Source organism: Notolabrus celidotus, chromosome 2, assembly GCF_009762535.1.
Source record: "Notolabrus celidotus isolate fNotCel1 chromosome 2, fNotCel1.pri, whole genome shotgun sequence".
NCBI classification, from domain to species: Eukaryota; Metazoa; Chordata; class Actinopteri; order Labriformes; family Labridae; genus Notolabrus; species Notolabrus celidotus.
The window spans coordinates 33,438,812-33,463,661 of record NC_048273.1 but is presented as its reverse complement, the minus strand read 5'-3'; the positions used below and the strand labels follow the sequence as shown (position 1 = coordinate 33,463,661).

Genomic DNA, 24,850 nt, shown 5'->3' with positions numbered 1-24,850 from the left:
AAGACGGTAAAAAATCAGTACAATTAAGGGTGGATTAAAATCAATTCAACAACATTTGTATCTGGATATTATTTTTAAACAGTGGAGGGCTCTATCTGCATTTCACTCCGCTTATTCAACATCATTAAGTCTCTTGTGCTGCTCTCTCGTCACTCGCTGAGTGGAGGTGTTTTAAGTTTAAAGCATGTTTCGATGTGAATCAGCTGTCTGAAGGTGTTGCTCACAGTGGAGATGCTCAGCTGGGAGCTGCAGCTGAGTGACAGGTCTCCACGGCCGCTTTTTTTCTCCGCCGCCGGACTGATTCTGACCCAGTTGCACTCCCGGCTGACACATGACCGCGTTCACATGCTTATTTATCTCAATAAGAACGAGAAAACTGGACACTGTGAGTCCAAAGTCTGATTCTGTTCAGTTGTCCTGTTGCAGTAAATCCACATGTTGTAGTCTGAGTCTTCACTCTATGACCATGCGTCCACAGAGATTATTTATAAGCCTGCTCCTCACGTTGATATTCAGCATGTTAACATTTTGAACACCTCAATATGATCTGTAGCTGTTTAATATGTCAGTAATATACAGTGTCATGAAGGAAAATTTGATTTAGGGGAAAAAAAAGCATTTGACATTATTTTTGACATGAAAAATGTTCACGTTTTTGTAATGATTAAACGATATTTGATTGTTAATATTTCCAAAGATCGATCACTCTAAATTAGGGATGTAAATTTCAAGCATTTTAAGAGATTGACCTTATTTCTTTTAATATTTAATACTTTCATTTAGGAATTGTTCACTTTCCATTTCTATATAATTGTTCTAAAATTTTCCAACAAGGTATTTTTGTACAGTGATTTTAGTTTTTTTGCAAGTTGTGGAAAAAAAGTGTGCAGTGTTTTTATTTGAGTTACAACACGCCTTAAAAGTGAAAAAGGATTACTGTGTTTACAAAGAAATATAAGAGAAAAAATACATATTCAGGGTTCCCACGCGTCCTGGAAAAACTGGAAAACCTGGAAAACAGTTGACCAGTTTTCCAGTACTGGAAAACACCTGGAAAATGGGAGAAAAAGTAAAATGTCCTGGAAAATGATTCCAACATGACTGTGTGCGATCTAACAAGGTTAAAAAAACACATCCCCATTCAACATTTGTGGCCATTTTTGTCATTCAGATCTATTTAGGTCAATTTATGCACTGATCCTCTAATCATTATTATTCTTATTTATTTATTTCAGTAAGGCAGCTTCCAGAGTCCTTTGCTGGCTCTTTTGTTTTTTACTTAGCTATTTTTATATTTTTTGAGAAAAGAGAAAGCTGAGATGTTGCCATCATTGTTACTTGGTTGCACTAATAAATTGAAGTGCTGTACATCTGTGGTTGCATTATTCTATAATCAATTTGCCATCATTTTTAAGCATGTAAGAGATGATTTCATTGATAGCCATAGACTACATGTCTTCAATGTAGACTTCCACTGAGAGGAACATATTAGACTATTTAGGAACTAAATTAGGAACTAAATTTAGACTGTCATACCAGCTTGATCATCACTGAAAATGTCCTGGAAATGTCCTGGAAAATGATCTCTGGAAAAGAGTGGGAACCCTGATATTCCAACTGTCCATATCTGAGAATTGAAATAAAATAATATTTATTCAACTTTTGAGTTTAATCCAGTTTTCTTGAAAACTGTAGAGAATAGTGAGTGAATCGTATTGTGAACCAAAAATCGGGATTCGAATCGAATCATGAGTTGAGTGTATCCTTACATCCCTAGTTATAGGTATAACATATAACTAATATTCTTAGATGTAGTCTACTTTCATTCCAAAATCGTGTCTTTTTTGGAGAAAATAACATGACATGGCACAATATATAGTGTGTTCATTGCAACAAATAAGTTCTCTGTGATTGTTCGTGTTCCTACTTTCATTCCTTCCTTCTTTTCCTCCCAGAATGAAGTAAATGCAATCAAGTGGGATCCCACAGGGAACCTGCTAGCCTCGTGCTCAGACGACATGACGTTAAAGGTGAGCTGAGGGCAAAATGTGGTGAAATATTGAACCCCTTCTGTCATCAATATCGCTGTCACTGCTACCCTTGACCTGAAAATGCTTAGTCATGTGGGAGGGCCAAATGGGGATTGTTAATGTGGATTCAAAAAAGGGAGAGTTCATCTTTATTAGACGTAATCTACTGCTATTTAGTTTCCTCAGATAGTTTGGGTAAGATTAAAGGTGGAGTTAGATTTTAAGCAGTGACTGAAAGGCTAACTTAATTCTTCTTGCTATTGATGTGCTTTAAAAAAAACTCTCCACGGATCCCTGCTGCTGTTACCAAGCACCACAGTTCAAATAACTCATGATACAGACAGTGTTTTGTTACTCACTCAAGTTACTGTTTTAGCTCCATGCTACATGATCACACAATTGTAAATAGGGTTGCAAAATTCCAGGAATTTTCAAAGTTGGAAACTTTCCATGGGAATTAACAAGAACTTATGGGAATAAAGCAGGAATTTACTAAATTGAAGGTTGGCTCTTAAATAACTTAAATATAGTTGGGGAAAATAAATTTTAGCATAATCCTGACTAAAACAACCAGATTTCATGCAAGTACAGTTGAATATCTATGCTATTCCTCAATCACATTCACATATAAGCACGCTGCTTACTGAAGAAGAAAGAAGAAAGGTACTTTATTGATCACCAGGGGGGGAAATTCAATTTTTTCACTCATGCTATTTTGGACATGCTACACATACAGTTTTTTTAGTATATACATACAAATGCACACACATGCAGTGAACATGCTTAGGGAGAGATGTCAGAGTGAGGATACTGCCGTCAACCAGCGCACCTCGAGCAGTTGGGGGTTCGGTGCCTTGCTCAAGGGTGCCTCGGCAGTGCCCAGGCAGGGTAACCAGCACCTCTCCAGCCACCAATCCACTTGCCAAACTTCGTCCATACTGGGACTTGAACCGGCGACCCTTCGGTTCCCAAGCCAAGTCCCTATGGACTGAGCTACTGCCGCCCCCACCTTATACTGCAGGGCTATTGAGACCACACCCCCTACATGCACTGTGCATTCCTCCATCACATGCACAGATGATTTCTAGAATCCTGCAGAGGCTTGAGAAGCTTGAGGAAAGATGCTTTTTTATTTAACATTTTGAATGGGACTTTGTTAGTTTTGCATTTTTGTTAATTTGTGAATGGGTTGGGTCGGGGGGATGAGTAATATTTAACTCAACATTCATGTTTTTGTTCTTCAATGAAAGAACTGATTGTTCAATAATATATTTAACCCTCAATTCCCAGTTAATTCCCATAAATTCCCATTAATTCTCATGGAAAGTTTCCAATTAGGAATATTTCCGAATATTTCCGAAATTCCCCAGCTCAAATGTTCCACCCCTTTGCAACCCTAATTGCAAATCAATAAGAGTGGAGAAAAACTTCAAGTTGTTGAATTTTGCTTTGTTTCTTTTCAGATCTGGAGTATGAAGCAGGACTCTTGTGTCCACGACCTGCAGGCCCACAGTAAAGAAATCTACACCATCAAATGGAGTCCAACTGGCCCTGGAACCAACAATCCCAGTGCTAATCTAATGCTAGCCAGGTTAGCATCAGTAATATCATGACAGTTTATTATCCAGGAACAAAATGCAGAATTCCTCTTCACTTGTCTCCTTTAATATTGCTGAGCTTTGCATCAAAGGCTTTTTGCACAATAATGCTCTTTTTAATTTTTTTAATTTCTTTTTTCCTAAGAGTGTCAAAGTGTCCTGACTCTACATTAGCATCCCCATAACCCTGTTTGTCTCCTCCTCCCCTTCCCACAGTGCTTCGTTTGACTCCACAGTCCGTCTTTGGGACGTGGAGAGAGGCATCTGTATCCATACGCTGACCAAACACCAGGAGCCGGTCTACAGTGTGGCTTTTAGCCCCGATGGTCGTCATTTGGCCAGTGGCTCCTTCGACAAATGCGTGCACATCTGGAATACACAGGTATGATGAGGGGGACAGAGGGCTCATAAGCACGACACCACAGCTGTTCATACAAAGGCAATGTAACAGAAATGAACGTGTGGCCTGAGTCTGACCTCACAGATCAGTCTTTGGTGGGCAGGAAAGTGAAGGTGTCATACAAATAGAGATTCAGTTTTCTAATGCATAATAACACCTTATTCAGGGTACGAACGGGTGTTTGAAATCCTTGAAAATGCTTTCAATTTAATGTTAGAATGTATAAAAGGAAGTGATAGAAACATAATTTTGCTGACTGCTCACTCTTTAATTTTTGTGTTATACATTCATAGTTTATTTGATAGCCTCTGTTCAGTCATGATAAATGCTGCCTGTCGAGCACCAAACCACTAAACTAAACAAAGACCCAGCATGTGGAGAGGCGTATCACTGCTGCCCTCAAGTGGTAGACGACTGTAACTGCAGTTATCATTTTTAAAAGACAATTTACTGATTTTCTACATTATGAGTTTAATAACTAAAAAAGGTTTAGCAATAATAATTTTCATTAAATAATGTCTCCTTTCTCCTGGAATATTCTAGTTTCTCACCTAGCATGTCTCTCCTCCTCACCCCTTCTGTGCTTCCTTCCCTGGTGCTGCAGACGGGCGCTTTAGTCCACAGTTACAGAGGGACAGGGGGAATCTTCGAGGTTTGCTGGAATGCAGCAGGGGACAAAGTGGGAGCCAGTGCGTCAGACGGATCTGTAAGTCCACCCAGCCCTGTTTGGATTCAGCTCTACTTTGTGATGTGATTTTTCTGCTCCCGTCCCTAAAGCTCCATCTCTCCTCTTCTGCCCCAGGTGTGTGTACTAGACCTTCGGAAATAGTGCCGCTGTTTGTTGGAAGCCATGGACCGACCATGAATGTGTACATAGCCAAATGACTGTCCCTGCCTGCCCTGCGTACTGCTCACGCTTACGACTATGGCCCCGCCCACCGACAGACAGGAAGCAGGAAACAGGAACAGGAAGCAAGCACCCGACACAGCAGGTCCAGACACAGGGATGAGCAGAAGGACGGATGGATAAACGGGCGGATGGAGGCGCCCCTCTCTATCTGTGCAGACTCTAACAGAGATGCAGAAGGGACGCAGCGGAAAAAAGAAAAAAACTCAGACAAAAAAAAGTTACAGATCCGTATATGTACCAAAATTTGGAAGCTATTTTGCTTTTTTGATCTTTAAACCATGCTCATCATCATCAAAATGAAAAACAATGAAAAAAGTGTTGATCTTTGTTACTAGTTGGATCTCATTGTGCAGACATATCAACTTCTCCACCGTAATATAGGATGGCACTTAGTTTTTTTAAATTTCAGATCACTTGTTTTAATGTTTTTATATTTTTTATCTTTGGGGGAGGGGCGGGGGCTGGCCACGTCCCACTTTTACTAATTGGAGAAGGAAATACAAACAAACACGCTCAGACATGCAACTCAAACTGTGTCCTCGTCATGATTTCAAACCAATGTCGCACACCTTGTGTTTATTTTTTTTGCAGTAGTAGTTGCAGCAGCTGTGAGTGGGTCATAGAATGGACTTCAAAATGCAGTAATTCATGTGTCATCTTCTCCAGAGGACAAACTGACTTCTCTCTTTGTACATCCTCCTGCCACACGACACAGATGATGTACATCCGTTTTTTTTTTTAAAGAAAACAGCTCCTTTGTGCACTATTTGTTCAGATTCTTTTACCCACAGCTCCTCTTGTTGGATGTTTTGGCCTGAGCGGTTACCTGTCTGATTTCAAAAGAAAGCTGAAAACTCAATACTGTACTCAGCCAGTAGGATTCAACACAAAACAAAAACACTTGCATTAATATTTGAGAATGGTTTCCTCCTAGGCATTGCGTATAAAGACTGAAGTGTGTTCTCTCATGTATAATCATTATCCTAACATGCCTCAAATTGGGCACACAGTGTCCTGCAATGAGGCAGTCAGAAGCCGGTCTGTCCCTTTCAAGTGTCGTGCAGCCTCTAATTGTTGCAGTTTCTTGAGGTAGATGCTGTACAGACAGGACTAACCTGAGTGATTTGAGCCTGATATCACAAAGCCACAGTCATTAGAGGTTCAGTGCCCTGAGCTCTTGTACCCTGCATGTCTGGTCGCATCAGTAAACTAACAAAGAGATTTGAGTTGCTTAATAAGCAGATGAATCTAATGGTTAAGAGTCATTATGAGACTGACAGCAATAGTGACTTCTAACATCTAACTGTAGCCCATACCTCAAGGCTGTAATACATAAGCAAATGAACAGGTCAAAACTATGAACTGTGAGCGGTATTGACTTGAATGCAGCATTGAAAGACATTTTTTAATTTGCTTTTTTGAATAACAGATGTTAAAGTGACAATATGTACTTATCAAGTAAGGGATAATGTATGGTTAGCAGGTTGTCATGGGAAAAAGAATCCTGACAGGGTGAGACAAGACACCCGTTTATTACCTGTATACTAACTTAAAATACAAACACGGTGTCAAAAACAAAAGATTATTTTATTGGTTAAAAGTGATTTATGTTTACAGTTTTTAAAAATAGTCCCAGTGTTCCATGGTGATGTATTCTCATCTGCCTGTTGCGGTGGCGTTAACATGAAACTGTCCTCATTCAGCTCTCCTTCTCTGAGCTCTGAGGTTCACACACCTTTAAAAATAAACAAGGCAAATGTCACAACTTTGAACCCTGCTGCTATCATCACCACCGCTCATGGTTTAAGTTTCTCTGTAGAGGCCAGTAACGTAAAGGTGATCTCACCTGCTCCACTGCCGTTGCTAATTATTGCTGGACAGGATCCAATATGTAAACATCCATAGCCTTCTGATTTAGCTAACGGTCTAAGGTGTCAACAAGCAGAAGCTAAATGTGACGGCTCTCTTTTCCACGCATTGATTTAACATGACGGGGAATCAGTTTGCCTGTGGTGTTGCTCATGTTAGTGAAAGTTAATAACCGCTGTCGAGGGGTTTTGACCAATCAGAATCAAGCTTCTTAAGATCAGTAAGAAAGCCAGGTAGTAACAGTACTTATTGTGTGTTTGTTGACATAGGGGAGCCCTATATACACAAGTCACTTGAAAGACAGTCATCAGTCAGTTGAGGCAGATGATTATCCGCCAATGAAACAGGTTCTGCGTGAGGTTTCTGCCTGTATACGTTTTTCCATTACTGCTGTTTCTAATCCCTCCTCACTGATGTTAAAAGAAAAATCCCAGTCCAGACTTGCTGCTTCAAATGCCAGTTCAGACTGGAAGAAACCTTTGTTGTGATTTGGTGATTGAGTACAGAGGTTCAATTGACTCAGAGCTGGATGAAAACTGTGTTTGTTACATGTCTGGCTAGATTAGACGAGCTGTCTTAGCCAAGCCTTCAAAAGGATACCTGGTTGAGAGACTAAGATACTGTGCAATTTAAAACTGCAGTTGGAACAAAGTTAAGCCACTTTGATCCCTTGTTTGTTCCTTGGCTTTGCTCTTGTAAAGGGTTTAAAGACACTCAAAGCTGAATCTGGAGATTTATTTATTAATATTTCAAAACACGCAACTGTCCACATGTCTCTTGCGCGACAGGAAGGATTAAATCAGGTGTTTATTTGTCAACAGGCTGCCTTTACTTGGAAGGAAGGAAGATCTCGTTCTGTTGTTTTGTTTGAGACAGACGGCACAAAATTATACATCAGTCTCTAAAAGGTTGTGTTTTTGCTCTCAGTTGAGTCTCACTGGCTGATCCAAACTCCACCCTTAAAGCTTCTGTGTTCAAAGCAGTGTGTACTTATCACAATACACTACATTTATGCTGTTTCTAACCCAGTTGGAAGGGTAAAGGACATAAAGTAGATCTAAAATATTCAACAAAGCTACGAGTGAAGTTTAATGTCTTTACACAACACAAACAGTCCTGGTAAATGCAAACAACAAAACAATCAGTTTGTGTTTTAGGATTCATCTTCTCTCTCACCTTTGTTCTTGTTTTTCATCACCAAAACCCCGCTCACATTTTATTCCGAGGTTCCTCAGAGATGAGACATTTTATACTCTTTAAAGACAAATTTAAAGTTACATTTTTGTAATTTCTTTGTAGATTTGAAAAATGTGAATTGATGATTCATTGGCAGTGTTAATTGACATGTCATGTCAATTTCAAACATTGTTTTTTGTTTTTTTTTTTGTTACTTTGATGCTATTGCAAATAGTTGGAGGTTGACCCTGTAATGTAAGGCTCACTGAGCTGAGCTGTCATTCTGAAGGCACCTTGCCTGGCAACTGTTTCCCCAGGAGCAAATTACCACTAAATTTGTCCATGTTTGAATAAAGAAATGTTTAACTTTTCTTTTTGCTCAATCTTTTGGGAAGCTTGGTCCCAAAAAGTACTTTCTCCTGAACATCCTCTTGGCTTACACAAAAGACAATTCAAAAAGTAAGTCTTTAAATGGAATAAAATTGTATTTTTCAATCAAGCCAAGACTCAATTGTTTTCTGCTTCCCCTTCTTTTCTGTTGAACGTTTGGATCATGTCCTCTTGTGGAGGGGCTCTGCAGGCAGATACAATCTCTTTTGTGAAGTTAAATGTGTCTAAATTGTAAGAGTGTGTCAGTTTTTGCATTTTGCACCATTTATTTTGCCAATAATAATTAAGAACGCCTTGTTCCTAACAGAACCATTTCATTTTCCGCTCACCCAATCCCTTTGAGTGGCTGAACGAGGAATCTGATATAATTATTCAGAAACGTGGCAGAGAGTATCCACACAAATATCTGCTCTTTGTATCCCTGGGTTGCCTGCAGGCTTCTTCGCACTGGAGGAGTATTAATAGTGTATCTCTACTGCAGCCAACTGGTTAAATGGAGCCATTCCAGTCACAAATAGAATCACTGGTTACTCAGGGAGCAGGAATGTCTTAATTAAATGCTTTACATGCTTAAATGATCTGTGCTAAAAATATCCCTTTGTGCTCTCTCAATTTGAGACAAATAGTGTCATTAGAAGGCTCTGTAGCTAAAGGAGCTTTTTCTTCTTTTGGCAATATGAGACTAAAAACCAGAGAACAGGCAAGTCTACACTATGACGGATTAAGCTCAAAGGTGAAACTAAGTTTTGTTGTTGTTACTTTCTAATGAAAGTCTGTCAGAGCTTTCATTTAGCTTCAGTCATAGTTAAAAAGCATAACATCTGCCTGCAGAGCACCTCCGCTTCTGAACAAGTTGTGCTCAGACTTATCAGAACTGATGTCATCAATTTCCCCTCCGTCATAAATTGGACATGTCCACATCTATGTGCTTGAAAATATAATTTTCTTGTGTACCAGTTAATGTTCTTTTCTCCAAAATCAAAGGCACTTCTCTTATGAAACTTCCTCTGATGAGTTCATGCCATCCTCTGGTCTGTTCTGTGCAGTTTGTCTGGGCCGATGTGACCGGTTGCTGAGTCAGCCTTTATCTATGCTGTAACCTGTAACAACAGAGCACCCTGTCAGCCCCGCAGCTTCTCTCCGTTTGGGTCCCCAGGTTTTTATTTTTTATTTTTATTTACTGCAACTCACATCACAACAATCTGTTCACATTTAAAGTCAGATCAGTGAAACAAAAAAGTCCAGAATAAAGTATATTTTGATAAGAGTTTGGAGTTTTTATTTGTGTGTGTGTGTAAATGTGTATCATCATCATTAATGCCAACACCATGGAATAATACTCTTCCATCTGTGATAATCAAACATTCAAATTTAAATCATGTGAAAAAAATAAATAAAATAGCTATAATAAATTATATAATGACAGAATATATTTAAATGATCTCATGCTAATGAGCCCATGCTTGTGCTTTCTGTGGTACAAAGCAGATGCAATGATACTTAAGAGGCAAGCTTCTGCATATTTTAAAGATGGAAGAAAAGCTTAAATTTTTTTTGGCACTTGTCTGCAAATGGCTATATATTTATTTCCGAATGAAACCTCTCAGCAGCTTATAGTGGTCACTGCAAAGTTACTACACTGCAGGACCCTGATTACACAGCTAATATAAGTTCATGTACAGTTTGATACTTAAGCGGATGAAAACACAAACAAGATGGAGATAAATGTTGCATAAGAGTTCATCAGATCCAGGAGGAATAATGTTAAATAGAATACACAACAGCTCAAACAGGGCTATGGATCAGTACCGGGCCCCAGAGCATTTGCCATGAGGCAAGAAAAAAAGCAATAAATGGCTAAATGATGATTTTTGATAGGCTAAGCAGTAATGTCGGTCTTCATTGATTATTTATATGTTTGGAAGATAAATAGATCATGCTTAAAAAAAAAAATCTTTACGTTTCAGTTTGGACGACTACAATCAACAATACACACCTCTTATCCCCACACCCACAGGGCTCATTTGCAGCAGGATTGTCTCTATAAAAACTGTCCATGGGGCAAAGTTTAGGAGATAAAGTGAATATAGCAACATACATTTTCATTTAAATAAAAGATTATACTGCACAGTGCTTTTAAAGTGAATCAGCATAAACTCTGCTTTATAGTTTTTCATCAAAACCTTTGAAAATATTTACATTTCTACAATACCAGAGACCAGTACGAGTGGAGACAGTCTTCAGATTTGGGGCTTCAACTCTGTGCTTTTAACAGTTTGTTAAGGAGAAACCTGTGTGTACCCCTTCTTCACCTACCTGGTTTTAAATCAGTCAAGAATACTATTACACAGACTGCTGCATGCTAACAGCCTATCATATTTTCTATGCTAGGTGGAACTATTTTAAGCCACGTTGATGTGTCCCAGGATCTAACCATTTCATAATTACAATATGGCCTGTACAAGCAATGGCTGACTTCAAGGTGTTGCAGTCTCCTTTTTAAAATCATAAATGTGGTTTGAAGACTCAAATTCAATGATAATACAGTCGATGAAACTTGCATTTACATTGTGAAAACAGCTTGTCCCAAGTGTCTTATGGGAACATTTTCTGGCTCCCCATAATCTTAAAGTTGACTGTTCATTTAAAAAAAGAAGTGAGCAGGCAGACAACTGCCGTTAAAGAGAAAAAAAAGCAGGGTCATAAAAAATGACTTCGTGGAGTGCAAAAACAAGAAACAAGTCCTCCAAAGGTGGCATCAAACAGCGATAATGTTCATCTTTAAAATCTTCATATAGTATCCAGAGCTTGATGAGTATGAACACAATAAAAAGGCATTTCCTAACATTCTGATTTATTTTTGGCAATTTGAACTCTGTCTGGTCAGTCTGTTATCTGTCTGCTTGCAGATCAGAGCAGGACGGAGAGATTGGCTGCTGTTACACTCTCCGTCAGATTGTGGTAGTGTGCTTCCTGGACGTGGTTATAGAAGTGCAGGTAATGAGTCACCTCGGCCAGGGTCTGCAGCACGTCGTAGGTGACTGCAAACAAGAAGTAGCAGGGGAGCAGCCAGCTGAGGCTGAAGACACAGTCACCTACTGGCAGAGGGACTGCAATGTGCCTAATAGAGGAACAGAGAAAAGATACGAGTCACTCATCTGTTAACCTGGTACTGACTTTTACCCAAACACTGACATTTGATTATCTTTTAATCTCACTAATCTATGAACCAGCAAAACATTCAAAGTCGCAGAACCCGATAACTAACTTTGGTGGGGATGCAAGAGTTTCCAGACACATTTATGTCTGAACTTTGGGATCAGAGATTTTTAAACACTATTTATAAACCACAGAACATCTAGTACATTTTCATTTGATTGAAATGATGCAGGACTGTTCCCAACATCTGGACTGATTCACTTTCTAGAGCCATAATATTCACATTTTCATAGAACTATAACACTACATTCCTTCTGAACTATTCCCTTCATTGAACAACTTTATTCAAGCTGATGAAGTGACAGCACTGTGTGTATACATACATAAGGCAAGTGTGTATGTAAGTATGTATGTATGTATGTATGTATGTATGTATGTATGTATGTATGTATGTATGTATGTATGTATGTATGCATGTATGCATGTATGTATGTATGTATGTATGTGTGTGCCTGTGTGTGTGTGTGTGTGTATAAATGAATGAATGAATGGATGTATGGATGTATGTGTATGCCTGTGTGTGTGCCTGTGTGTGAGTGTGTGTGTGTCTGTGAATGAATGTATGTATGTATGTATGTATGTATGTAAATATGTATGTATGTCTGTCTGTATGTGTGTGCCTGTGTGTGCCTGTGTATGTATGTATGTGTGTGTATGTATGTATGTATGTATGTATGTGTATGTATGTATGTATGTATTTATGTATGTATGTATGTATGTATGTATGTATGTATGTATGTATGTATGTATGTATGTATGTATGTATGTATGTATGTATGTATGTATGTATGTGTGTGCCTGTGTGTGTGTGTGTCTGTGTCTGTGTGTGTATGAATGAATGAATGTATGTATGTATGTATGTATGGATGGATGGATGTTTGTACACTGTTGCCCATAAGAATGGAATACACGATGAGTTTCCAATATTTACCTTTGTCACAATATTCTAATTTTCTGAGACACTGAATTTTGGGTTTTCATTTTCTGTAAGCCATAATCTTCAAAATTACAAGAATTAAGGCTTCAAATATGTCACTCTATGTGTAATGAATCAATATAATATTTGAGTTTCACTTTCTGACTTGAGTGTCAAAAAATATTGAACTTTTTCATGATATTCTAATTTTTTGAGCTTCACCTGTATATACCGGTCCTTCTTGAACTCTAGCCTGATAGATGTATTCAAACTGATTTACTCACTGGAATCTGTCCTCTCTGGATTCTCTCAGCATGATGAAGATAAACAGTCCAACTTCAGTGTTGAGGGAGAAAGACACAACTTTGTCTAACATGACAATAAAACCCTGGAGAAGACAAAGAGAGAGAAAACACCAGTGATTGGTGGAGGCCTTTATCATCATGGATCATTACTTTTTTTGTGAGTGTGTGTGTTTTATCACTTACCCTGGGGTCACACACTGACACGATAAAGATGACCATAAACCCGAGCAGTGACACGAATCCTTTAGCCATGCTGCCAGAAAGACAGAGAGGAGGAGTATGAAAACAACTTAAACATCAAAGTAAACAACTGAAAAGTTGCACTGGTGAATTTTCCTGCAACTCAAAGCCAGAAAATAAAATGCCAATTAAAACATAAATAAAGAATGTAAGTATTTACGTTGTAGGCAGAGACAAAGAAAGGATCATCATGGCGAAATGATCTCATCTGATCTCATAGACAGTGAGCTTTTTATAGACCTCTGCCTGCCTACAGGACATTTCCTCAGTACTGTAGTCTTTATATTTGCCTTAAACTACATTAATGAAAAACAGATGCACTCTTTAAGTAAGCGATGACTTTGTGTACAGTGTAAATCAATAGTTAATGTTTTGGAGACAATTTGGAGAACTTTCATGCCCTCTTATACGTTATAGATGAACTTTTATAACAGCAGGAACATTAAGTACCAGGCTTCAGAAAATTACAGTTTTACTGCGACATGACATGACATGACATGACATTCTCAATTGTAGACCACTTAATCAGCCTTGTCTTCACAATGGTCCTAAATCTACTGCAATTTGTCTAAAAATAAGAATCTCTGTCAGAAGGAAGAAAAGACATAAGCTGACAAAGCCATAGTGTCTGATATCTTTAACACTTACACCACTGATCTGATTTTAATGTCTATTTTATAACAAACAGGGACATTTGAATTCCAGTCCAGACCATTATGGCACATAACGCTGTTTACTATCACCTAAGACAACCAGAGGGAAAATAACATTTCCCACTACAGCTATTATTTAATTATTGTACAAACCTTTAAAAAAGATGTCTTACCTGGGGGCAGTTCCTCATGTTCTGCATCAAACAGATTGTTGTGTGCCTGATTCACATTCTCATAAATGAGTAAGTGTTTTCTTTTCAGCTTATGGATAAGGCATAACCCTTATGCTATCAAAACTATAGCACAAAGGTTGGTTCATTTACCTAACCTGTATTTCAATCAAAAATTGAATTCTTTTTTTTTTCTAGGTGATGTTTTTGTGCATTTTGCCTTTATTGAATGGGGAAGCTGGAGATAGACAGGACATGTGGAGAGAGTGGGGGAAGACATGCAGCAAATGGTAGAGGCCGGGAGTCTAACCTACGTCCGAAATGTCATTGTAATGGAGCAGGTGCTGATCATTCTGAGAAGTGTTGTTTAAATTAGATATTAGATGTTAAAATTTGGAGAGAACTCCATGATTGACAGGTCTGTTGACAAGTACTGCTACTGCAAAGCTGTGTGTGCAGGATTAGCAGAGGTAAAGAAAAACAACGAGAATTTTGTCATCTTGTTTTTAATGATGGCACATTTTGACTTGATTTTATTCCCCATGTTTCTACATTTAATTCCTATCTTGTTTTTATTTTATCTTGTTTTTACTAATGGCTTATTTGATCTTGTTTCTCAGCACTGGGTAGTGTCATCACTTCATTTATCATCTCTTATCCTGTGCTGTTTGTCTGTGCAAAGAGAGGCTGACTCCCTCACTGTAAACCAAAGCTATGTACAGGTATAAATAAAGTAACCTTGAACCACAAAACGTTCACCTCCCTCTCTCTGTCATGGATACTCACCTCCTGGCTGAGCAGATGTGATGTTTGTTTGGCAGGTTTCTCTCCCAGGCTTTAGACAGCCACTCCAGTTTGCTGCCCCACAACGAGCTCACCAGACCATCAACTGAAAAAACAAAACACTTATGTATTACATTTGATATTGTGGGAAAAACAGTCATACACACAGAATAGGATGAGTAAGAACATCAAATCCACTCGAACATCTTTGTGTTCATTATAAAGCTCCAGCCGGCCTCAGGTGTAAGGGCCCTGTGGAGTTTTCGTATAAATAAAGCTTCTGCTAAGCGTTACTCACCAAAGCACATTGTGTTTATCCCTAAGGCTAATATGCATTGAATACATTTACTTTCTCACAAAACATTTGCAAAGTCAATTTTTTAAATTCTAAATCCTGGATTATCTACCTCAATGTTTAAAAGTTCACATTCCTCTCGTTCCTCCCTCTCTTTTCTCTCACATTGTTACACATGTGTGTGCTTAACTTCCACTTTTTTCATAATACAAATACAGATTAATAATACATCATGTAAATCTGCTTATAGAAAGAAAATAAAGACCTACAGCAACTCATGTTACTGCCCAAAACAACCTTTAAAAACAGAGGCAAAGATAAAAACTCAAACAACCTAAAGGCCAATAATTTATGCCAAACCAAGAAACAATTTAAGCCTTAATTCTCATTTTTATACCCCTGATATTTCGTAGAGATTAAAGAAACCTAAGAAGTGTAAACAAATCTTTAAAATATGTTCAACAATAAAAACTACAAAAAATATTCAACTTGTTGTCTTAAATTATAAACATTTTAAAAGACATACGAGAAACTTAATGACATCAAATATTCAGAAATGAATGTAAAAAAGCAAACAAAATTAAATGAAAACAGTACAAATACAACTTAATAATATTTTAAAACTTGTCTTAAAGCTAGGGTTGGTAGTCTCGGAAAACCAGCATGACTTTGAATGTAGCTTTTCCTCATGACTGCGTCTAACCCCTCCCCTCCTCCCTCGGAGCTCCTCCAAAACGACGCCCCCCCGCTCACATGCACGAGCGCCGCTGATTCTCGACCATATGATCGTGACTGATTCAAAACCGGTCCTCACCAAAACATTATCATAGTGAAAGTTAAAAACACAAACAAACATGGCTGCTGTTAGTACTCACAACTATCATGCTAGCATTATCCAGTTGTACCGGTGACACGATATCAGGAGAAAAGTTATAACATATATAATACTGTAACAACTCTACTGTTTGTTAAACGTGTTCAGTGTAGATGTTCTTAATTCCTACAGTGTTGACGGTCAGTGAAGGCATCAGGAGAGGTGTAGAGAGTGCGAGTGGGAGAGAGGAGAGACAAGAGGAGAAGTTCTTCATTCATTCAAACATTGATTGTTGCTTTGTTGGTTGGCGTGATCATGGCCGACAGTGACCGGTTATTAAAGCTCAACGTGTTCACGAATCGGCTCGTCATCACTACAGCGTCCGGACGGACGCTACAATAAATATATATTTTCTGTAGGACTTACTGAACGTCATTTATTATTCTGCTTGTTGGTGAGAGCTTTTTAGACTCTGATCCGGACTACAGTCCTGAGCAAAGCACCTCATCAGGTCAGAGGGGACAGGCCCGAGGACGAGCGAGAGGGGCAGTAAATAGAGTCAGGGGAAGCAGAGGCAGGAGACGGGGACTCGGAGGAGTGCACGCCGGGGAAATGTACGCGCAGGAGGAGGGCAGAACGGCTGGATGGGATTTGATTAGTTTAAAATTTGGGGGGCCAAAAAACGGTGATTGGTTGGTGTTTTCCCAGGTTTACTCCGGCTGTAGATAGCAGCTTTTTTTCACTCTTTTTTAGGAACACATCATGTAATGATTGCCATCTGGACATAAAGATCATTTTAACCAGTATGACAAAAAGTGTATCTAAATCTGATTACCAACCCCAGCTTTAAAACCCATTTTTATTCCCTGGCTTTCGACTCAGCATGAGACCCTGCTCTTGTTTTAGTGCCTTTTTATTTTAATTTTTAATTTTTTATTGTTTAACTTTATTTTATCTTATTGTTTTTATTGATTTTATGTTTTTATTGTTTGTTTTTATCCATTATGTTTCTGTACAGCACTTTGTGTCCAGCTGCTGTTGTACTTAAAGTGCTTTATAAATAAAGTTGAGTTGAGTTGAGTGTATATGATATATATTTTTGTATTTTTATGTATGAAACTTCTACGCACAGAAACATAGGTTTTGTGTTTGTTTGTGTCTTTCTCTTTGAATTATTCTTTTATTCTTTCACATATTTCTTTAATCTCTAAGAAATATAAAAATATATAAAAATAAAAATGGGTATAAAAAGAGAATTAAGGCTTAAATTGTTTCTTGGTTTAGCATATCTACCTCTTTTAGTTTTGTCGTCACAATGAGTTTATGAGACACTCACAGAAGACTCTAGGAAGTTGCTGTGGCTAGCACTTTCAACAGGTTAGCTGTTTCCCTCTGTCTACAGTCTTTATGCCAAGCTAAGCTAAAGCTACATAGTCCTCTACAGTACAGACATAAGAGTGGTGAACACCTTCTCTATTAAACTCTTACCTTTACCTATTTAAACTTTTTACTCAAAGGAGAGAAACAGAGCCGTTTAAACTTCTACATCAGTTCGCTACTTCATACCACATAATTCTTAGTTGTATTACAGCATTAAAGTAATAACATAAATGAGTACTTTTCATGTCACTTAAGAACCATGAACTATAAATACCTTTAAAAGATGAAGTAACTGAATGACATTGAAGCAGGCGTAAACTTACTGGTGTGTTTCATGGCAGATCCCATCACCAGGAAGGACACAGTGACACTGATGGCTATAAAGACCTGGATCAGCTCAGCCACCCAGGAGTAGGCCCTGTAACGTTCATTAATAATCTACATGGGTTGGTGGGGAGGGTGATGGATGTTGGTGGATGTTGAAAATGAGGACAGGACAAGGAATAAGGAAGGCACGACTTTGGATTTAAAACATCTTCAAGGTAGTTTTGGAAAGGGCATGTTGTTGGATGTTAAAAACAAAAACTGCTACAGGAATGTTAAGCTCCTATGATACCTGACAACTGAGGGATTCACTGATTTAGTTATCTTTCATATGCAAAGTATTATTTTCAAATATTCTTTCACTTTAAGATAAGGTCATGAGCAAAATGTACTTCAGCTGGAGTGAAAAACTGCAGTTTGATTTAATGCAGCACACAGCTCAAATTCTACCTGTGACTGCATCACCGAGTCAGAGAGGGAATTTTAAGTGAAGCTGTCTGCGCCCAAGCTCTAGTTCCAGAGTCACAAAAGTAAGAGTCTTATTTAAACAATCTGTCCCAGTACAGCTTTGTCATTCTTAACAAGATGACAGAATAAATATATTCTTTTTAAAGGAGATAAGCCGAGCTAACGCTGTCTACATATTAGTTTGTCAGTCAGGCTCAGCCGGTCGATGTTTCATGTTTCAATTAGCAACCCAGGAAGTTATTAGTCAGAAAGGAGCTTTTTGATTTTATGATTTTTACAAAAACACACGCTGGCCACATCTTGCCCCTATGGTTATCACAGCAAACCACCATCTGACCCAGCAGGTGATACTTCAATAAACACACAAAATATGCTGGATTCTGGCTCTTACTTAAGCTACTGATATGTAGGTGGTCTGAGCCCCCCTAGAAATCTGGCAAGCTACCCCAGATGCCAAACATTATCCTAAATTATGATTGGCTATTTGTCATTTCAGCAGGATGGGTTGCAGCAGGATGCTAGCAGCTTTTTTTTTTTTTAGCACTTGATCATATGCAATGAACAAGTGCTCTCTTATGTTGTCCACTCAAATCACAGAAGCATACTTAACACATCTACCTCACAAGGTGTGTAATAAAGGAAACAGTCCATCAACAATGTAGAGGAACTTTTAAACACTGTCGAACTGCGCCTCGGTCCTGAAACACTGACAATACGTATATTTTTGACAGACTGGTTCAAGAGTTTCCCTTTGTGACTTTGCAGAACATCTTATTCAGCCTAAAAAGACTAAAAGCTCAGAAACGGTTCTCTAAGTAACATATATATTTTAAGTGAATGATAAACTTCTGTACGATACTTTAACATATATGAGAGTGGTGACAGAGAGGATGAATAAATAATCAACATACACTACCAATCAAAAGTTTGTATACACCTTCTCATTCAACGGTTTGTATTTATTTTTATTATTGTAAACACTGTAGATTAATACTGAATGCATCAAATCAGGCTTTTACTTTGAAAAGCATACTCTTAAGTGTTCCAATGATTTTTGTTCATGCCTGGGACATAAATAAGGCTGATACAAAGTCTGTACAACCCTCAGCTTGTCACTTGTATGTATCTTTTGGCCGTGACTCACATACAGTACCAGTCAAAAGTTTGGAAACACCTTCTTATTCAACGGTTTGTATATATTTTGATTATTTGAAACACTGTAGATTAATACTAAAAACATCAGAACTATGAAAGAACATATATTGAATTATTGAATGAACAAAAAAGTGTTAAACAAATCAGAATCTGTTTTATATTTTAGATTCTGTAAAGCAGCCCCCTTTTTCCTTCATGACAGCTTTGCACACTCTTGGTATTCTCTCAGTCTGCTTCATGAAGTGGTCTCCTGGAATGGTTTCTAATTAACATGAACCTTGTCAAGAGTTCATTTGTAAAATGACTTGCCTTCTTAATGTGTTTGAGACTATCAATTTTGTAATTCAGAGGTAGGGTTAGTACACAATGGATAGCCCTATTTGACAACTGTTGTAATCCAGATTAATGTAAAACCAGATTATTTCATAGTTTTGATGTCTTCAGTATTAATCTACAATGTTGGAAATTATTGAAATAAATACAAACCCATTGAATGAGAAGGTGTGTCCACATTTTTGACTGGTAGTGTACATCATAACTTAATAAATGGATTTGTAATTCCATTCCACTTTTCTAGTCTTTATGACAGCTGTCTTTTACATTACTTGTCACATTCACAGCACATTCATACTGATGGCAAAGGATTTTATTATAAGAGTTCATCAGTATTAACTAATGCTATTCATAAACATCCATACACTGCAGACCATGTCTCCAGGAGCTGTGGTCTGGGGTCTTACCCAAGGACACTTTGGCATGTGACTCTGGGAGCTGGGCTCAAACTTCCAACCTTCTTTTTGCGAGGCAATTGCCTCTACAACTGAGCCACAGCTGCCCAAAGTACAACACATACTTCACGCCACCTCTGCATACGTTGGTGCCCTAGTTAAGTCAGAAAAGTGTGGAGACAGCTATGTTGTGTGTCAGATGTATGTTGAGTGTATGCATTGTTGATCTAATTCTATATCTTATTCGTAACTCTAGAAACCATTGTTTTATATTTGTAAGGACAAATTATTCAATCATTTACACTCACTTGTTTGACTTGTATTAAAAATTTGTATATACGTATAAATATATATATAGTATTATATACGACTAACTTTGTTTCAAAGCATATCACACTCCATGTTTAAGTGTTTCCTGTCATTTAGACACTTGTATTTTTAATCCTGTTTACTATTAGAGGTCTGTTTTTTTTATCCTTTTTTCAAGAGATTTGATTCTCCATGTATTCTGGCTGCTCCATTTTCTTATGTTATGTCAATGTGATCTTAAAACACTTCCTGGTTGGAGAACTGTGTATTGGTGAGGCTAAAAAAAAGAATGTGGGGTCTCACCCTGGTCAGTGGGATGGTTGCAATCTCTCCTGCTTTCTCAGACCTGAAGAGAAAAAGAAAAGAAAGAGGAAATGTTAGTTTTCCTGAAGTAAACAGGGAAGGCTTTGGAATTACAAGGTGGTCAGCTGAGTGCAGGAGGTCTCAGCCCCCATCAGCCATTTCTGCTGAATTGTCTGAGAGAAAAGTAAATCTCTACTCAAGCAGGGCTTCCTGTTCAGCAGCTGTAGTGACCCTTCACCTGCTGCAGCCTGACAACGCATTCAGAGCCCTAACATTTTCAAATATGCAGGCAAAGCCTTTTTTTTCATGGTCTGAAAAACACAGTGTTAATTTAAATACTAATATAAAATGTCTATTGACTATTAACATGTCATAAGACACACTTTGTTTCCATCACGTATCAAGGACACAAATCACTTCTCGGAAAGCATTTCCACTTCTTGAGGAAACAATTCTAAGTACTAAATTAAAGCTGGGGTTGGTAATCAGATTTAGATACACTTTTTGTCATACTGGTTAAAATGATCTTTATGTCCTGATGGCAATCATTACATGATGTGTTCCTAAAAAAGAGTGAAACAAAGCAGCTATCTACAGCCGGAGTAAACCTGGGAAAACACCAACCGATCACAGATTTTTGGCTCCCAAAATTTTAAACCAATCAAATCCCGTCCAGTCGTTCTGCCCTCCTCCTGCGCGTACATTTCCCCGGCGTGCACTCCTCCGAGTCCCCGTCTCCTGCCTCTGCTTCCCCTGACTCTACTGACTGCCCCTCTCCTCGTCCTCGGGCCTGTCCCCTCTGAACTGATGAGGTGCTTTGCTCAGGACTGTAGTCCGGATCAGAGTCTAAAAAGCTCTCACCAACAAGCAGAATAATTAATGACGTTCAGTAAGTCCTACAGAAAATATAGATTTATTGTAGTGTCCGTCCGGACGCTGTAGGGATGACGAGCCGATTCGTGAACACGTTGAGCTTTACTAACCGGTCACTGTCGGCCGTGATCACGCCAACCAACAAAGCAACAATCAATGTTTCAATGAATGAAGAACTTCTCCTCTCCTCTCTCCCACTCGCACACTCCACACCTCTCCTGATGCCTTCACTGACCGTCAACACTGTAGGAATTAAGAACATCTACACTGAACACGTTTAACAAACAGTAGAGCTGTTACAGTATTATATGTGTTATAACTTTTCTCCTGATATCGTGTCACCGGTACAACTGGATAATGCTAGCATGATAGTTGTGAGTACTAACAGCAGCCATGTTTGTTTGTGTTTTTAACTTTCACTATGATAATGTTTTGGTGAGGACCGGTTTTGAATCAGTCACGATCATATGGTCGAGAATCAGCGGCGCTCGTGCATGTGAGCGGGGGGGGGGGGGGGCGTTTTGGAGGAGCTCCGAGGGAGGAGGGGAGGGGTTAGACGGAGTCATGAGGAAAAGCTACATTCAAAGTCATGCTGGTTTTCCGAGACTACCAACCCTAGCTTTAATTAAATGTTCCACAAAATGTAAGCTGACAAGTTAGAGTCCATTAGGGAGTCCCTATGCTAAAATGTAATATATTTGACCATGCAAAAATGGAATATAAGGTAATCGGGGGTGAGTTCTGAACCTTTCGCAATGGAGAATTTCTGTCCCAGTCATTCCAGACGAGTACATTCTTATTAGACAAAGAGTGACACAGCCTAAATACAAACTTAAGTAAAATACACTGTTAATATCAAATCCTGCATGTGCTCATAACCATGCAGTAAATAATGAGTAGTGACTTTTAAGACAAAGATTAACTTTCAAATATGAACTTATTCACCTTCATTAGATGACGCTCTGTGTGCTACAGAGTGGCATCACAAAGTTAAAGTCTGGATTCTTTTGATGTCTTTACTTAGAGCAGCAACAATCCGTTTAAAAAGAGCTTCCCTCTGTATTACTTTATCTTCATTAAGAGTCTCGGAAATAGTGCCTGGCTCACTCTGTTTCTCTGCTCGCTGGCCGGCTCCCAGCCTGCAGAGGATCTCTTGGGGAGATACAAGAACACTACAGCTGGGAAAATATTGTCCTAAATATTAAATGAGGCACAAATGGTTGTAAAACATATGTTGGGTCAAGGCTTAAAATGAATCAGTGTTTCCATTTTAAACTCTAATTTTGGTCATTTGTCTGCTGCTGTTGTAAAGTGCGGTAGGTTTTATTAGTTTGTTCCTTGCTGCGTTCCTTTGTTGCCTGTATAAAGGTGCTGAAAGGTTTATTCAGAAGGTTGATTGAGGAAATCTGGAGGTCAGATAACTTAACTGTTTGGTCAGTGAGGCTCGTGTAAAGAACTAAATATTATGAAAATCCTATTGTGGTTGTTTTACGCACATGCAAATCCAGCAAACAGTGGCTTCAGACTGGAAGTATGTTGTTGGCTTGATGGCAGTGGAATGGCTTTATGTTCCTTTAAGTGTCCTGGCAAAAAAAATTCAGACATTCGGACGCCTCATGCCCATTTCACCCGCTGAAAATCTAGAGAATATAAGACTTGCCTATTTTTTGTGCAAGCTGTAAGTGGATCTCTTGACAAGGCTCATGTTAATTAGGAACCATTCCAGGAGACCACTTCATGAAGTATACTGAGAAAATACCAATAGTGTGCAAAGCTGTCATGAAGGAAAAAGGGGGCTACTTTACAGAATCTAAAATATAAAACATATTCTGCTTTGTTTAACACTTTTTTGTTCATTCAATAATTCCATATATGTTCTTTCATAGTTCTGATGTTTTTAGTATTCATCTACAGTGTTTCAAATAATCAAAATATATACAAACCGTTGAATGAGAAGGTGTTTCCAAACTTTTGACTGGTAGAGTATGTGAATCACGGCCAAAATAGGCATACAACTGACAAGCTGAGGGTTGCACAGACTTTGTATCAGCCTTATTTATGTCCCAGGCATGAAAAAAAAATCATGGGAACACTTAAGAGTATGCTTTTCAAAGTAAAAGCCTGATGTTTTTTTTTTGTTTTTTTTTTAGGAAACTCCTTGTTTTTATCCTGAAGATTTGTTCAAAATAGATAACTGGTGAATGAGGTTGCTGTCAGAGCTCTTATTTCAGTCTCTGCTGAACATTTATTGGAACAAAAATGTTTCAAAAATCACATAGGCTCCAGGTAAGCTATGTTAGCTTAGTTATTAAATAACATCAGGCAATATTTATTTTTGTGGGATCTCCCTCTTTTGCCTCTATCTCTCTGCCCATCAGCTGTTTTGACATCTCTGTGTAAATCATGCACCTGTTTTTACTGAAACAGTATAGTTTCATGGGTTAGTAAGACCAACCCCCAAAACCTACATTAGACCCAGAAGCATCCCTGATATGGAAAAAAACGTGCATAAAATTGATTTGTCAATCTATTCAAAAATCAAGTACCATCTTGTTGTTGAAGCCTTGAGATTAGCCGTCAAACTGCTCAGACAGAGCTGTCTCTGTTTGAAGTTGGTCCCCTTTGCATAGCCCTCCTCTGCTTTTAGCCTATGAGCGAGCCTCCTCCACCTTCTCCATCTGATCTGATCTGATCTCTGCTTCTTTCAAACAGCAGATGATTTAGTTTTTTCCCTTTTTTTAAGTAAAAGTAAAAGATTGTTGGCACAGAAAATAATAAGGCAGAATTAAATGAACAGCAATATCATATTTGAACGATATGAATGCAAATGAGATTCACTCTCTCACACTCAAGGCTGGCTTATAGAGCCGTTTGGGTGGAGATCCTTTTATGTTGACTCACTGACCGCTCTATGCTCTCCCACCCAGATATTGAACAGTGTTTTTCTTCTTCTCTGCTGCTGCCCCTTCAGCACTGAGGACAGGTACTTAGAGCTGGTTTTGTCGTCCACTCCTCACAGAAAGCAGAGCTCAGCCTCATCATACTTTGACGCCCCTGTTTCAGATCACTCTGAGTGAATCCGGGCCCGTTGAATGGCTTAGTAGTAATAACGCAGTGTAAAACTATTCTACTACTAGTTAAAGTCTTATATTCAATTTAGTACGTATTATCATTGAAATGAAGTCAATTGACAGAATAAATGGTCCCTGTCAGTACTATTATATAGGATTTTTCGAAATCTCTAATCTGTATTACTCCAGTTAAACACACAGGCTGGCTTCAGTTAACAAAAAAGTTAAAAATTATGAAGTTACTTGATTTTTTTGTAAGTTCAGAATGTTTGAGTTTTAAATAGAGTTTAGGTTTAATAACTGTATGTGATACAGATGGCAGATCATGAGTATTTGACATCAATATCACAACAATCATGATGATAATTCTTGCCATAATTGAGTAGCTTTACATGACAACTTCTTGAAAGTGACTGCAAAGTATTTAGAGCTCCCTCTACTGGCTGCAGAATAGATCATAAAGCCCCCTTC

The 24,850-nt window shown here is 38.4% G+C and overlaps 2 protein-coding genes across 3 annotated transcripts in view; one reads left to right on the top strand and one right to left on the bottom strand.

The window, feature by feature from the left end:
- The window catches only part of tbl1xr1a (tbl1x receptor 1a), a 58,021-nt gene extending 49,539 nt beyond the window's left edge, over positions 1–8,482 (top strand). For both annotated transcript variants that reach the window (XM_034702919.1, XM_034702926.1), the window contains 5 exons: positions 1,956–2,030; positions 3,494–3,621; positions 3,845–4,010; positions 4,633–4,734; positions 4,831–8,482. In XM_034702919.1, the coding sequence (XP_034558810.1) occupies positions 1,956–2,030; positions 3,494–3,621; positions 3,845–4,010; positions 4,633–4,734; positions 4,831–4,857 (498 nt within the window). In that variant the 3' untranslated portion in view covers positions 4,858–8,482. The remainder of the gene's footprint in view (positions 1–1,955; positions 2,031–3,493; positions 3,622–3,844; positions 4,011–4,632; positions 4,735–4,830) is intronic.
- A 1,452-nt stretch (positions 8,483–9,934) lies between these two features.
- The window catches only part of si:ch211-51h4.2, a 99,682-nt gene continuing 84,766 nt past the window's right edge, over positions 9,935–24,850 (bottom strand). The window contains exons 13-18 of the mRNA XM_034702909.1: positions 20,436–20,478; positions 17,472–17,586; positions 14,663–14,765; positions 12,997–13,066; positions 12,793–12,896; positions 9,935–11,494 (exon numbers count right to left, since the gene is read on the bottom strand). Of these exons, the coding sequence (XP_034558800.1) occupies positions 11,284–11,494; positions 12,793–12,896; positions 12,997–13,066; positions 14,663–14,765; positions 17,472–17,586; positions 20,436–20,478 (646 nt within the window). The 3' untranslated portion in view covers positions 9,935–11,283. The remainder of the gene's footprint in view (positions 11,495–12,792; positions 12,897–12,996; positions 13,067–14,662; positions 14,766–17,471; positions 17,587–20,435; positions 20,479–24,850) is intronic.